Below are 15567 nucleotides of genomic sequence, written 5' to 3' on the forward strand. Positions count from 1 at the left end.
ACACGAGGTCTCTCTCGGGCTCTGTTTCCTCCTGCTTCTCCTTTAGCATCCCAGCTTCTTGTTAATTAAACAGTTTTTCTATAGACAATAATTGAATCACAGTCCCTTTGCTCTGCTAAGGCTAGAAAAAAAACCCAAGGAAAAGTTGTCTTGCTTTTTTTTATGCTAATGATTTGGTGGCAGAGTACGTGATCTAATTAAAGCACACAATTAAATTACCCATATTATGAAGTGCCATAATTGGAAGGCAGTATTTAGAAAACACTGTCAAAACTAAAAGCAGCCATTTAGAACACATCCTACAGCAGATGAGCTCAGTCAGCTTACAAACCAGCTCAAGTCAAGTGCCCTGGGAGTGTCAGGCTCTCTACAAAGCCAGCTCCTCACCTGCAAGGTTAAGGCACAGAATTACACTGATCACTGTCCCCAGGTTCTTGGGGGACAGTGTGGAACAACAAGATGTTAAAGTCAAAGCTGGAGAGAGAGAGAGATCACAAGCCAGAGCTCTGAATGAGGAACACTTCAGCCCCCAGCAGCTGGGCTGCAGCTCTCTCAGGAGCAATGTGCTTTCATGCTCTCATGACTGCTACAAGCTTGAGGTCACTTCAAACACTGTCACAAGGGACTGTCACACCAACAACAAACAGAGGAGCTGATCTTGTTCAGGAGAACAGCAGCAAGGCACACCACCTGCCAACAGCTCCAAAGGCAAGGAGGGAGCTGCAGACATCCCTGATGCCAGAGAGCAAGCAGGTTGGGGTGGTTTTGGTTTTTTGTTGTTGTTCTTATGAGGGAAATAAAAAAAAAATACATAAGGCATTGCCAAGGACTTAAAGGAAAAAGCATTATAAAAATTGATTTCACATAGCATAAACAATAAAAGGTTCATCTTCAGGGAAAGCAAGCACTACCACACACCACACACAGGACAGGGGGTTAGAAACAACAGATCCCCAGCTTTCATCTCAGAGTTGCTGAAGGTCACACAGTAAAACACAGAACCTCAGAGCCAGCTCTCCCCTGCATCTGTAACCTGGGGACAGTATTTTCTTTCATAACCAGGAAGCTGAAAACTTTAGAAAATGCAGTTTGGACAATATTCCAGACATGCAGTATGTTTCATCCCAGTGAAAGCAATTTTAAGCTAAGAAACACTGAAAAGGGCCTTAACAAAAGCAGAACTATAATGATTCAGCACTAGAGAAGAATAGGAATTCACACCTTTACTGACAACTCTGTGAAAAAGGATATATTTTCTGCTTCTCCTCATTGTACAACACATCTACCAACTGGATCACGTTTTTGTGCCGTAATCGTCGCAGGAGCTGAATTTCTCTGCAAGAAAAGGAAAAAATGTTATGTTGAAAAATCTGATTTCCTCACTACAAAATGAAAGTAACATTTTATTAATGAAATAGATTCTACAGACACTCCAAACCATCTTTGTCCTGGCTGCTTCCCTTAAAGCCAACGCATGCTGTCTGACTGAAGGGCTGGTGTGTTCTTGAGCCTGGCAGTCCAAGGTTAGATCAGGAAAAAACTTCCTGCTCACTGGCTGGGACTATAAACAAGGACCTCTCAGGTCACTCCACACAGAAAGTTTTCTCTGGGCAGGAATTTGAGTCCACTGGTAAACAACAGCAGCAGGAAAAACATTGTCAAGGAGTGAGCTACCTCTGTGCTGGGCATGGAACTGGTCTTAGGCATCCCCCGTGCTGCCACTCAGCACAGGCTGTGCCACCTCTGCCTCACTGCACCCCAAAGAAAACTTTATTCTGGTTTTGCCCATCAAATCTGTGCAGAGGGATCCACAGTATCCCCTCTACACTCACACCCATCCCTGTGGCCTCACCATTCCCAGTTAATACCAGTGCTGACGGAAGGGAAGGGGTAATGGGAACTGAAATGGTGGAATCCCCATCCCTGGAGGTGCTTCAAAGGCATTTGGAGCTGGTCCTTAAGGTTCAGTAGATAGGTTATGGTGTTGGTCAGAGGTTGGACTGGATGAGCTTGGTCTCTTCCAGCCTAAACCATTCTGTGATTCTGTGAAATGCTGCCCTGTCACTGCCTGGGCAAATCAAAGATGCAGTTTTATCAGTTTTATCAGCTTGATCAGTTTTATCAGCTTGATCAGTTTTATCAGCTTGATCAGTTTTATCAGCTTCCCTCCAATCAGAGCTTTTCAACCAGTCCAGGCTGCTGGGAGCTCAGCTCACTATTGGTTTCTTCAGTTAAACCCCTAAAAACTTGCTGCATTTGTAGTATCCAGGACAGCCACTGCCAAGACAAAGCTTTCATGTTTGCACTTTGTGCTTCTTAATGTGCAAGTGTCAGCTGCAGTTACAGGAGCTGAAATAAATTCCCTGGGGCTTCCATTCCAGGCTTCCTACTTCAGGGTAGGTTTTTAACCAGCATTGTGACCAGGACCAGACCCCCCAGGACCAGGCAGCATCGTGCAGAAATTGGACTGGATGATCTTGGAGGTTTCTTCCAACCTAAACCACTCTGGGATTCTGTGAAAGGTGTGTGCTCCTGTCCTCACTGCCAAATACAACAGGTTACAGCCTATTTCTGCCCAAATTCTGTGATCCAGCTGGGAAGCAGCTTGAGCAGTAGCTATTTGGAGGAAAAAAAAAAAAAAAAAAAAAAAAAAATCACAGAAGTCTCACACAATTTTACAGCTTGAGGCTGAGCAGCATTGAGTGCAAGAAGCTGCTCAGTGCTGGGGCTGCAGGACAAAGAGCTGAGCTGGCCAGGGAGAGTCTGAGTGCAGAAATCATCCTGAGGACACAACAAATTCCTCAGACACAGCAGCCAACTACTGAGGCAGCTTCAGAGTGCCCTTTACTGAAGCTACAGCTTCCAGGAGAATGCTAAGTGAAGGCACCAGTGTAAGAATTGCAACATCAGTCTCAAGAATGAGTTAAAAACAGGAGTTCCAGCTATTAACTCAATTTCTTTTAAACTTTAGTCATAGTTTAAGTTGACTGAACAGTTCAGAGATCTGAATTGAATCCTCTGTATGTGGAGAACAAATAAAGCAAAACTGAGCTGGGAGACAGTGAGAAAACAGACACTGGTGTGGCATCTCCTATCAGCTTTTTGATCTTTTGTCTCTTGGGATTTTGTACCATGCTCCAAACCACATTTTAGCATCTTTTGCTTTAAACTCAGCCTGCAAAATCCCCCTGGATGCCAGCTGGGAAGAGAAACAGGAGGATCAGGACAGTCAGGTCAGGGTGGTTCTGGCAGTGTCTGGCAGTGCAGATCCCTTCTGCTGCTGCTGCTGCTGCTCGGGCTGAACTGTTCAGAAACTCCTCTTTCCAGCTTCTTTGCTCTTGCCATTTGGTCAGAACTGGGGCTCCTGGAAGCAACCTTGGAAGGGAATCAGAGCCCAGCCTGGGAAGCAGAAGTCTCTGCCCAAGCACCTGATGCAGCCCCGTGGCTGCACAGTTAGCCAGGCTGACAACCAGAGGCTGTGGCTAGCACAGAACCTTGCTGATACATCCCATCTGATTAACAAACCAGTAACTGCTCCTTCCAAAGGCTCCCGAGATGCAGGAATGCAAGCAGACTTTTTTTAAAAGCTCATTTAAGGCTCCCCGAGCAGCAGCGTTAATTATTTCACTGCCAAGGTTTAGGCCAAGAACTCTTCCTTTGTCTTCTGTGACTTTTAAAATAATTACAGCAGCTAACCAGGAGCCCAGGATAAGCAGGCAAGGCTCAGAAGGGTGTTTAGTTGAAATGGCAGACAGGTCTGCAAAGTGATGCAGCCTCTCTAATTATAGTAATGACCAAAAGGCTGAAGGGGATTAAATTAGCAGAGAAACTGCAGCCAGCATTAGTGCAGCTCCAAGAAGTTTGTGCATGATGCAGAGAGAGGGGCTGAGTGCTCAGCCAAGGCAGGAGCAGGGAACACAGATCTGTTTAAATGGGACTCTGAAGGCAAAGGCAGCTCCCAGGATGAGGAACACACTGAAAACCCCCAGCCCAGCAGCTCAGCCCCTGGCACACAGCTGGAAAGCACAAAAATGCTTCTTCCTGCCACCTGTAACAGACTCAAAACCATTTCAGATTTCTGTAATGATTTTTTTTTTTTTTTCCAGGAGTTTGTGAAGAGATCTGCAATGCCAGTGCAGTGCACCCACCTCTGGGGCAGAGCCCAGGCAGCCCATTTCCCAGAGGAAAGATATTTTTAGCTCCTCTTACATTCTGGAATGCCTGAGGAACAGAGCCAGCCGGGCCACAGCCACCTCCAGTCCCATTTTGGCTTGCAAACTTCACTGAGCAATTGAACAGAGCAGCTCAAGTCCTCAGGAGGTGCCTACATTTTTTTTTTTTTTTTTTTTTTTTTTTTTTTTTTTTTAAACTTTTTTCTTTTTACCCTGTTTCAAAATAGAACCATCCTGGCAGGAAGAAAAGACCTTCTCACAGGAAGGTTTCTCTGTGGTTTTGTCAGCCCCTGACAGATCAAGACCTCCCCACCAGGGCACCTTCCTGGGACAGGAGCTGTTGGTGCTGCTCAGAGCTGCACACAGCAAACTCTCTGCTTGTCCCTCCTGCTGCATGACTGTGGAAGATGCCAAGGCCAGCTGGAAACACAACACCCCTTCCTGGAGCACATCTTGGAAGTGTCAGGGTTGGAAGGGACCTTTCAGCTCACCCAGTTCCACCCCCCTCCCATGGCCAGGGACACCTCCCACAGCTCAGGTTGCTCAGAGCCCCATCCTGGGGCCTTAAAAACTTCCAGGGATGGATGGGGCTTCCACCACCTCTCTGGGCAACCTGTGCCAGGCTCTCACCACCCTCATGGGGAAGAACTTCTTCCTAACTTCCAATCTAAATCTCCCCTCCTCCAGTTTGAATCCATTCCCCCATGTCCTATCACTCCCTGACATCCTATAAAGTCCCTCCCCAGCTTTCTTGCAGCCCCTTCAGACCCTGGAAGGTCACAATGAGGTCTCCTCAGAGCCTTCTCCTCTCCAGACTCAATAACCCCAACTCTCTCAGTGTCTTCATCTCCATCTTCACTGTAACATTGAGCATTTTCTACAGGTTGCCTCGAGCCTCAGTTTCATCAAATCCAATGTGGCTTAAATCAAAAAGAGCAACACCCCCAGAAGATTCACCCCTTCCCTTGGTGGACAAGGTGCCTCCCACAGGTCTAAGCTTTTAGGGTTTTACCAGAGCCACACCACGGTGAATCTCCCACATTTCCTCCCAGGTCAGAATCTCCCACATTTCCTCCCAGGTCAGAATCTCCCACATTTCCTCCCAGGTCAGCTCCTTTGGCAGAAAGGAGGGAGCAGCTTCCCCTCACCCCCTGCTCCACTCCTCAGCACCCATCCTGAGCACATGGTCCTGAGGAAGCAGGCAGAGGGAGCTGGCACAGCTCCACCAGTGCTGGTGCCATGGGGGGAGATGTGCAGAGAGAACAAACAGCTCCATCTGTCAGCTCTGGCACCTGCCAGGAATCCACTCACACTGCTCCCCAGGGCTGCAAGGGACTGGAGGATCCTTCCCTGGCTCTTCATGCAACCAACCAACCAACTCCCTCAGACACTGCCACTGTTTGTGCAATCCTCTGTGGCCACAGGAGGTTTAATTACAGGCTGGTACCCCCCAGGTGCCACAAAGCAGATCAACTTTTTCAAGGCCTGGGGTGTGAACAGCTTCTGCCTGGTTATTTCACATCCCCCCCAAAAAAAAACCTCTCCACTTAGGAGGTTCTGAATGGTTCTTCTCCAACCACGACCCAAACCAGCAGTGGGAGCACTCCAGCACCAGGAAAGCTTTTCCCAAGGGAGACCAACAGGACAAGGGGCAATGGTTATAAACTGGACCACAGATGGTTCTGTATCAATATAAGGAAGGATTTTTTTCCCAGTGAGGGGTGACAGAGCCCTGGCCCAGGGAGGTTGTGGAGACCCTGGAGACATCCAAAGCCCACCTGGATGTGTCCCTCTGTCACCTCCTGCAGGTGACCCTGCTCTGCAGGGGGGGTTGGACTCCAGTATCTCTCGAGGTCCCTTCCAACCCCTTATTTTCTAGGATTCTATCATCTCCACAGCCTCTCCCTCCCCAGGGCCACACCAGGACCCAGCAGCACCCACAGCTCAGGAGCCTCAGAGATGTTCAGAGCTCACCTCACAGCCCAGAGCCCAGGGGGCTGCACAGGGAGGTGAAGGTCCCAGTGTCACTTGTTCCCCACCAGAGTCCCCAGAGGGATGGGTGACATCTCAACCCCCACAGGTCACAGCCTCCATCCTTTCACCACAGAACCCAAGCAAATACCCAGCTTAGCAAAGGAAGTCACAGAGCCACCTGGTTCTGGGGGGCAGAGCTCATCAGAACCCCAGGAATCAGGTTCAGCCCCTCTGGGCCTCCAGCACACAGCAGGTTCTCCCTGCAGCAGAACTGCCCATGATTTGGGGTGCAAGACCCTCGCTGTGCAGACCCAAGGAGGAAGCTGACAAAGTCCAGGCCTACTCCACACTTTAAGCCTTCAAGGAATTCTAATGAGCATATATTGAAATCTAAGTAATCACTGAGTGTGGTAAGTACAGTACAAGACACTTGGGATACGCACAGGAAGTCCCAAACACTTAATTAAAATGGGAGGCTATTAGCACACAGTTTAATAAAACTTGTGCTGCTGGAGATAAATAGTCCTCCACATTTTCTTTCATCTTTTTTGGCAATCCTATTAAACTAATTTTTTTTTATTAACTGGAAGCAGTAATTAGCCATAGTAGTGCCTGGCTGGCTAAGCCACCCAACCTTTCTTTAAAGTGACTGAAAAGAAACAAAGACCCCTGGACTGGGCAGGCCAATAAGAGCTGAAACCCTCAGCATCCTCCCCAGGCCCCACAGATCCCTGAAGGGTTCATCTCTCATGGGCACAACTGCAGCATTTTGGGGTAGAGAAGAAGTCTCATATTTCAGCCAAAATTTTTAGCCCCCAGACCTGTCAGAGCACCAAGGACACACGAATGGCAGCTGCCAGAGCTGTCCCTCTGTGTCCCTCTGTGCCACATCCTCCCCATGCTGTCCCCTGCTGTCACTGCTCCCCATTACTTGCTCATGTAATTAATTACCCAAGGGACTGCTTTCTAGGGAGTTTCTTTGATGCCACACTGGCAGCTCAGCAGCAGTGACACCAAGGCACACTGAAACAACCCAGACACAGATGGTCAAAAAAACCCCAAGGCCACGGGTGGTTTTTTTTCTGTCTGCTCAGAAATGCTGGGGATAAGAGGAGCAGGAGCAGGCCCTGCCTGCAGGGCTCAGAGAAAGCTTTGAGAATAAATAGCAAATGGGCACTTCCAAACCAAACCTGAACACGTGGCCCAGCTGCTCTGCCCCTCAGTGCAATTCAACACATGGAGAAAGGAACCCCCTGAGAGCAGATGAGGAGTTGAGACACCACACAGTGATCCCACAGCAGAGGAAACAAATCCTGAGGGCTTCAGGAGCCTCTGACCATTCATCTGCCATGACAGCAAATGCTCTGGAAGAGCCTTCTGCTTGCCCATCCCACCAGAGGCACTGGCAGGGAGTGGGATCCCCCAGCACTGCTCTAGTTCTGTTGGCAAAGGGGTTTTTAAGCTGAAAGGGCACCAGCTGAGGTTGGGATGTTTGCAAAGATGAGACAGGTAATCACAACCACCTCTGACACGTGCTGAGCTGCAGACATCCTCACCCAGCTCAGGGCAGGAAGCAGGTCTCACTGGAACACAACTACTACCTATTTACTCATTACTGCACTCAGTAGTAGCTTTCAAGAAAGAAAGTAGAATTTACTGGTGTGATTCAGTCCACAATCTGATTTTCTGCTGTTGCATTACACGTGAGTAGCTTGTTGGGTACAAACCACTCAAAGCTGCCCAAATGCAGCTGCAGAAAGTGAAATGTTAATGGAGTCTGGCCAAGAAATGTCTCATTACAAAAAACCCAACATTAGCAGAGTAACCTCCCAGGGCTACCTGGAAATACAGCTATGCCTTGCTGCCCCCACACACCCTCACCAGTCAAACCATCCAGGGCTGATGCTGGATCTGACCACACCAGGTTTATTCAAAGCACAGACAATTTCTCTGCTTGCCACAGCAGTGCCAAAGGGGTTTGATCAGGTCAGATTTCCACAGGTACCACAAAACAGACTGTTTTCCCTTAAAAAAAAGATAAACGATTCACTGCTGCAGAAGGAAATAAAGCAAACTAATAGAGGGACAAACAGAAAAGGACAAGGTGACGAAAATAGGAACTTGAACTAAAGTAAACCCTCGTTACAAGACAACATCTCAAATCTGCCTCAGTGTCCAAGCAGGTGCGGCTGAGCCAGAAAAACACCCAGAGCAGCAGAGAGCTGTGCCCGGGCTGTCTGCTTTAATAACCAACCTGAACAAAGCAAACACTCACAGACAGGCTCTGTGCATGAATAAAACCTACAGAGTTCAGGTCAGGACACAAGGCCATTACCACAGTTCTGAAACCAGGAAGCTCTCCTGGTATCTGGCAACTCCTTTCTCACTACGGGGGAGAAAAAGTTTTTACGTTGCAAAGTTTCCCATAGGAGGCAACAACCTCCTCCTCCTCTTCCAGTCAGAGCTCCTGGTGGAGCTGAAGGAGGGGGCAAGGGTGGAAAGGGGCACTGGAGCCTTGAGCAGGAAAACAAGAAAGAGTTTATTACACATTAACCAACAGTCTGCTCTGGTTCTGAACCCGAGCCAGGAGAGGAGGGGAAGGGAGGTCCCGGCACGCGGAGTCGTGACTGTTGTGTGGCTGAGCCTGTCCCTGAAGGTTAGAAAACAAACAGCTCGCTGACAGGAGCCCCTGTACAGGATGTGAAACATCTCACAGCTGAGCTGGGAAACTCTAACCAAGCTGAGAAACAGAAACAAGACCCTTCTAGGTCAGGGCTCCACACTCAGCACGCCAGGGCTGAGGCCGCGGTGCGAGAGTCTTCTAAACACCTCCGAGTCCTCCCTCCTGCTAGGAGATAAACCCATGGAAAGAGTTTGTTTTGGCTGCAGAAGGCTCCCCTCCACAGCAGATAAACAACTATCTGGCAGGGCTGTGACAAACACGGAGTGAGGCCATTGCAAGCAGAGCACAGCCCCAGAAAGGGAAAGTCTCCCACACCCAGCCCTACGGCCCAAGCCTAACACCAGGCTTCTCCCACAGCTAATTTTAATTAGTTACTTGTGTCCTGACTAATCAGTGTGTAACTGGCACTTTGAGAGCTCCCAAGCACTGATCCTGAGTCACTGAAACGCAAAAGGTTAACAACCCCTGTCCCCATTCTATAGCTGAAAAAAAACCCAAACCAACCAAAACCAGCCTCGACTGACTTCCCAAACTCATCAGTCAGAAAAGAAACCAAGGAAAAAAAATCCCAAGGGTTCCTATGCCCATTGGGTGCACAACAAATGGGATCACATTCCAGGCACCCACCATGTGGGTGGGAGCAGCAGTTGCCATCCCAAGGAGCTTCAGGAGCTGCACACCCCTGGCTGGGCACACACACACCACAGGGACAGAAAGCACATTTCTGCACTCCCAGCCACACCCCCAGTTCACCTCTTCCAGGTGAGCTCTTAAAGCAGAATTTCTGGAAGAAACAGTGCTTTATTCTCTAAGCAATACTGCCAAAAAAATTGGTGCCTGTGTCAGGGGCTGGCTGTGCAGACAGACCCTCGAGATCCTGCTCCCTGTCCTGTTCCCAACCTCAGCACCAGCACTGCCTGCAGTCCTGTGGTAGGGATTCCTGAACACCTCCAGTTTGGGAAGCACTTCCAGAGCAGGAAGCCACATTATTGGTCAAAATTACACCAGACTTCAGCTGGCAAAGAACGACAAAGTTTAACCCCTCAGCTCCCAGCTCCCCAAAGCTATTTACTCACTTTTTCACATTTGCCTCCCCGTTGGGAATTCTGCGTAGCTTCTTCTTTTTCAGTATTTTCACAGCTCTCCTACAGAGGGTTTCAGAGTCCAGCATCTCCTTGACTTTGCCATAAGAGCCTTCTCCAAGCAGGTCTCCCATCAGGTACTTGCCAATGAGCTTGGCCCTTTTCCTCCTGGGTTGGTAGATGACCTCCGTGGAGTCGATGCGATGGATAAAAGTGTCCATGCCCACAGACATCAGCTCCCCCTCTGCAAACATGCCCAGCTGCTGGGGCTCCTGCATATCCATCCTGGATTAAGTTCCTTAGCCTGTTTTCCTTAAGCTCTCAGGGTTTTAATCCTGTTTGCTAGTTTCCAACACTCCCTTTTACTCCTTCTTGAAAAAAAATAGCCAGAAGATTGTACAAACATGAATTTAAAAAAAAAAAAAACAAAACAAAAAAACCAAAAAACAAACCAACAAACAACGAAACAAAACCAAAACAAAGCTATGAGCTGCTTCCAGCTCGATTGGATGCTAAAAGATCCAGGCCTGGCTCCAGCAACACAATGTCTTTTAAAAAGAATATAGATCTTTGCCCAGATCCACTCAGTTTGGGACTCGCTTTGCTCCTGACCTGGTCCCACTGCTAGGGTTCTTTCAAGTCAACTTGGCCTTTAACTTGGCCCAGTTTGGATCTTAAGTGCTAGGTCATCCTCTAGGACTTCAGGCCACCACATAAAACCAAACAATCACCAAGTCTCTTTCGTGACTTTCCATTCCTGGGAGATCACAGTCACCAACTCCAAAGCAGGGGGAGAGGGGGGGAAGCAGGGGAAGTTTCTGCCCTGCTGTCCTCACAGGTCCGGTGGGGTTCTTTTTTTTTTTTTTTTTTTTTTTTTCTTCTTTTCTTTTTTTTTTTTTTTTTCAGCCGTTTGGAAGCTGGAACCAAGTTTCCTTGCAGGAGTTTTCAGAAACAATTCTAAGGTCTTCGCTTTTCACGCCTACAAAAGTTTGAGGCCTTCGGTGCCTATCGAGAGCTCCCAGGGGCATCCTTCAGCCACTCGGGTTCCGCCTGGCACATCATGTGTCACCCCCACCGCTCCAGGGGCAGCCAACCCAAACCCTACCACAGCTCTCCCGACCCACCTTGGAACGGGAAGAAGCAGGAGGAGGTGATTCCCTCAGCCCAGGACCCCCCACCCCCCATTCCTCTCCCCCCCACGGGAACGGGCGCTCAGGAACCACCCCCCAAGCCCCCCCTCCACAGGTGGCAGCGGGGAGGGAAAGGCGGGACAGGGCAGGAGCCCCGGGGAAAGCGAGAACGGGGAAGAAGGGAAGGAACACACCTGAAGTGAGGTGGAGGCCGCGGGGAAGGGACCCCCGGGGGGGTCTGCAGGGAAGGGACCCCCGGGGGGGGTTTGCAGCCGAGCTCCCCCCCTCCCACAGCGGGGCCGGGCCCTTCCCCCGCGGGCCGGGGCCGAGCGGGGAGAGCAGCTCCGGCCGCTCGCTCAGCCCGGGGCCTCCCCGCTGTCAAATCGGGGGAGGGGGGCGGGCAGCCTCGTCCCCCCTCCCCGCCGCCAAGCTCGGGAACCGGGCCGGGTCCCGCCGCCGCGCTTCCCCCCCCTCCCACCCCCCGCGCTCCCCTCGCCTCAAGGGGAGCCCTTCCAGCCGCCTCCCCCGCTCTGCCACCGCGGTCCGGTTCCGCTCCGCTCCCGGTCCGGTTCCGGTTCCGCTCCTCCCCCCCCCCGCCCCGTCAGCCCCGCCGCGCGCACGCCGCCGCCATTTTGTTTACCTCCCGCCCCCGCCCGGCCCCGCCGCGCGCCCGCCGCTGCCCCCACCGGGCCTCGCGCCTCCCTGGCGACCGACGTGCGCTCCCATTGGCCGCCGCGCCGGCCCCGCCCCCGCCCGCTCGCCCGTCGATTGGCTGCGACCGCTCCACGAGGGGGCGGAGCGTTAGGAGCGGATTTCCCTTCCGGTTGGTTCCGCTGCCGTTCCAGCCCGCCCACCCGCGCTGACGGCCGGACGGGCGTTGTGATTGGCCGGAGGAGCTGTCAATCACCAGCGACGGGGGCGGGGCTAACGCCGGCCGAGGGCGAAGGGCGAAGGGCGAGGGGGCAGCGGGTGCCATGGAGACCGCGCCCGATCCCCGGGGCCACCGGAGCCTTCCCGGCCCGCAGCGGAGCCTGGCGGGAGCCGTGCGCTGCCGGGAGCCGTGCCCCGGGGGAGCCGTGCCCCGGGGAAGCCGTTTTGCCGTTCTGCAGCAGCTCCGATCTGCAGCGATCCCCCCCCCGGTTTCCCGTTGCCCGCTCTCCCCAGGCCCGCGGAGCACAGATCGGTGTCTGGTGTGTGGCCGGGGCAGCCGTGCGGGTCCGGGCAGTGACGGGCGGCAGCCGGTGCCCTCCTGAGTGAGAGGCCCGGGGAGCTGCTCCTGCAGCGCCCACCCCGCAGGGGCAGCGGGGGGCTGGGTGCTGCCTCTTTGTGAGCAGAGCACAAACACCCCGGAACCGAACGGGTCTCCCGTGGGAATCTCTGCGGCTGCTCCGTCCGTTCGTGCTGAATTTAAACCTCTGCAACGAAGCCTGCAGGAATTCTGCTGCGGGAGATCCGGGGTGGGGGGTGATGATGTCCCCTTGGCAGCTGCCGAACCCTCCAGGGCCATCGCTGCCTTCTCAGCCTCCTCCTGGTTCCTCTCCTCTTCCCCCACCGAAGGCTCCCGACAGCTCCAGCACCCTCGGGTGCTGTGGTGGGAACAGCCAGCCCGGTGTCTGCGTGCTCCAGGATAACGATAAATACGGGAGAGGGAAGGAACAGCAGCGCTGGGCTGTTCTCTGTGCCCCTGGGAGGAGGTGTGGGTGCTGCTGCCTCTGCTCCCTCTGCTCTGCGAGGCCAAGGCGGGTGCTGGAGTCTCATTTCTGCTGAGAAGCAAGGCTGGAGAAGGGTTTCCATCAGGTCTAACACGGCGCTGGAGCTCCTGCCAATCCCCAAACCCTCAGGCGATGGGAGATAAATGCTGCCCAAACAACTCATCACCCCAGCAGGCAGGGACATTCCTCCCAGCACAACCGGGCCCGGAGATACGGGACTGAAATGTGCTGCCAGGAGCCCTCTGGTCTCTCCCAGGTGTCCTCCAGCTGGGTCACCTCGGGCAGAAATGTTTATCCACTCCTCAGGACCCTTCCCAGGGGCTGCTGGTGCTGAACTGTGGCTGTTGAGGGAGATTTTTTTCCCTACCGTGTCATGCCAGTCCCTTGGTGTCACCCGCCCTGCATCTCCACAGGTTCCTCACAGCTTCCTTGGCCCTGGTTGTTTTTTAAAGGCTCGTGGGTTTTGTCTGACACCTTTTCCAGCTGTCACCATTTGCTTTTGGTCAGAATGTTACAAAAAGAGGAGAAAACATCAGAGGAAACATCCCCTGACAGTTCCCTTGGGATAAGCTGTGATTTGCTTTATTTTGAACTTTGCACTGAGTGCTGTGCTAAGTCCCCAAGTAAAAAGCCATTATTTTGAGGCAGAACGGGGCAAATTTCTGAGCTTTGCCTTTTTCTGAACCCTGTAACTGCAGGAGGAGGTGGGGATGGCTCTGAGGGCTGTGTCCCCCCTCACCCCCCGGGGGTCTGCGTGTCCCCCCCGGTCCATCCTAGGCTTTTCTCACGACACATGGGACCCGCTTGGATCTCGGCACCGAGCCCAGCGTGCTGGAAAGGCATCACCCAAATTCTGGTAAGCGCTGGGCTTCCCCTGCTTCCCCTTCCCGAGGGGGAGGGGTTCCCAGCAGCGGGAGGGAAGGATCGATGAGAAACCACGGCAGGAGGCAGCTCCCGGCTCTTCGCTGGGTCCGTCCCCAGCTCCCTGCCCGATGGCAGCAGCAGAACAGGATTCCCTGGAGCTGAAATCCTTCCCGAGCCTGCAGGAATAACCAAGGAGCCACCCGGGATCTCACTGCGGGAACTTTGGGGTGTCTGCTGTCCCCCTCGGATGTTCCAGCCCTGTCCCCCGTCAAGTGGGGGCACATTTGAAGCCCCCTTCTTCCCAGCCCCAGGGATGTTCTCCAACCTGAGATGGTTCTGCAGGACAATCCCACCCCACCCCATCCCACCCCATCCCATCCCATCCCATCCCATCCCACCCCACCCCATCCCACCCCATCCCATCCCATCCCTGCCGGGACCCCCGGGACCCCTCCCCTGGTTCCTGGGGGGCTGCAGCTCTGTCCCTGTGCTCGCCTCTTCCCGGAGCTGTGGGGAGGCTCTGGGACAGCTGGGAGCAGGATTCCCATCAGTGGGAAGCCCGGGGATTTCCAGGCTGTGGAAAACAAAAACCAGAACAGGAAGCGGTGGCATCAGCCCAGCTCAGCCCTTAGGGGTGACAGAGCTGCTCTGCAGCACCAGGGACCTCAAACTCCCATCTCTGTCCCTGTTTCCCTGGGATCTGCTGCCCCCCAGGGACCCGGCTGCCTGGGAAGGGGTTTTATTTTATTTTATTTTAATTTTTATTTTATTTTATTTTTGTTTTATTTTATTATTTTTAATTTTTATTTTATTTCTAATTTTATTTTATTTTTTAATTTTTATTTAATTTAATTTTACTTTTATTTAATTTTATTTTTATTTTATTATTTTTAATTTTTATTTTATTTTTAATTTTATTTTTAATTTTTATTTAATTTAATTTTACTTTTATTTAATTTTATTTTTATTTTATTATTTTTAATTTTTATTTTAATTTTATTTTTTAATTTTTATTTAATTTAATTTTACTTTAATTTTATTTTTTTTATTTTTTATTTATTTTTATTTTATTTATTTTATTTTACTTTATTTGAAACCCCTTAAGGAGGGAGGAGGCATTACGAGGTGGGGTAACTGGTACCGTGGAGGGGATGGGGACAGCCCTGCAGGTTTGGCACGGCAGGAGCCGGGCCCCCGGGGTGCAGGGGCAGTGCCAGGGGGGTTGTGGCCGTGGCCAAAGCTCCTGGGTGACAAATTCACCCCAGCCCTGCTACAGCCGCGGGGTCACCACCTCCCCTCCCACCGGTTCCGAAAGGTGCAGCCGGTACCGGTGTTTTCCTTCTCGGGGATGAACCAAACCCGGGCACCACCCGGTGCTGAGGATGCCAGAACAGAACCAGAGCCACCGGGCTGGGATTTTTGTTCTCATCCTGGGACTGAAAAGGGGGGGGGGAAAAAAAAAAATCCATCCAACGGGAGCAATGGGAGATGAAAAATAAATAAATGACATGAATAGGGAGGGAGGAGCGAGTGAGGGGTTCGGAAGGGTTCGGTTCTCAGCTCTGTGGCTCCGGGGGCAGCGGGTCGGGGTTCGGCTGTTCCCTTCTCGGCTCTCCCGGTTCCCCGCAGAGGGAGCGGAGCTGCCCCCGGGAGAAGGGAAGCAGTTCCAGAGGAAAAGGAGGCGGCAGTGCCGGCCGAACCTGCCGCTTCACCCATTTCCCTACGGGCACCGACAGCTCCCGATCGGCGCTGGGCCGGACCGGGACACGGCGGTACCGAAACCCCGCACGTCGGGAGGGTCCCTCAGCTCCGGAGTCACTTCCCAAGGACGCGGGCTCCGCTTCCCGTCCTTCGGCCGGGACCGGGACCGGGACCGGGACCGGGACCGGGACCGGGACCGGACCCTCCCGTGCCCGCTTCCCCCGGCCCCCCCGCCCCTTCCGCCCGGAA

The 15567-nt window shown here is 52.3% G+C and overlaps 1 protein-coding gene across 2 annotated transcripts in view; it reads right to left on the reverse strand.

Moving 5' to 3' along the window:
- STK11 (serine/threonine kinase 11) overlaps positions 1–10979 on the reverse strand; it is a 37006-nt gene extending 26027 nt beyond the window's left edge. The window contains exons 1-2 of one of the 2 annotated variants that reach the window (XM_071728031.1): positions 9906–10979; positions 1252–1335 (exon numbers count right to left, since the gene is read on the reverse strand). In XM_071728031.1, the coding sequence (XP_071584132.1) occupies positions 1252–1335; positions 9906–10195 (374 nt within the window). In that variant the 5' untranslated portion in view covers positions 10196–10979. The remainder of the gene's footprint in view (positions 1–1251; positions 1336–9905) is intronic. The other variant, XM_071728032.1, reaches the window with a different exon arrangement.
- Positions 10980–15567: the final 4588 nt, after the last annotated feature.

The sequence above is a fragment of the Heliangelus exortis genome, chromosome 28 (genome assembly GCF_036169615.1).
Source record: "Heliangelus exortis chromosome 28, bHelExo1.hap1, whole genome shotgun sequence".
In the NCBI taxonomy this organism is placed as follows: Eukaryota; Metazoa; Chordata; class Aves; order Apodiformes; family Trochilidae; genus Heliangelus; species Heliangelus exortis.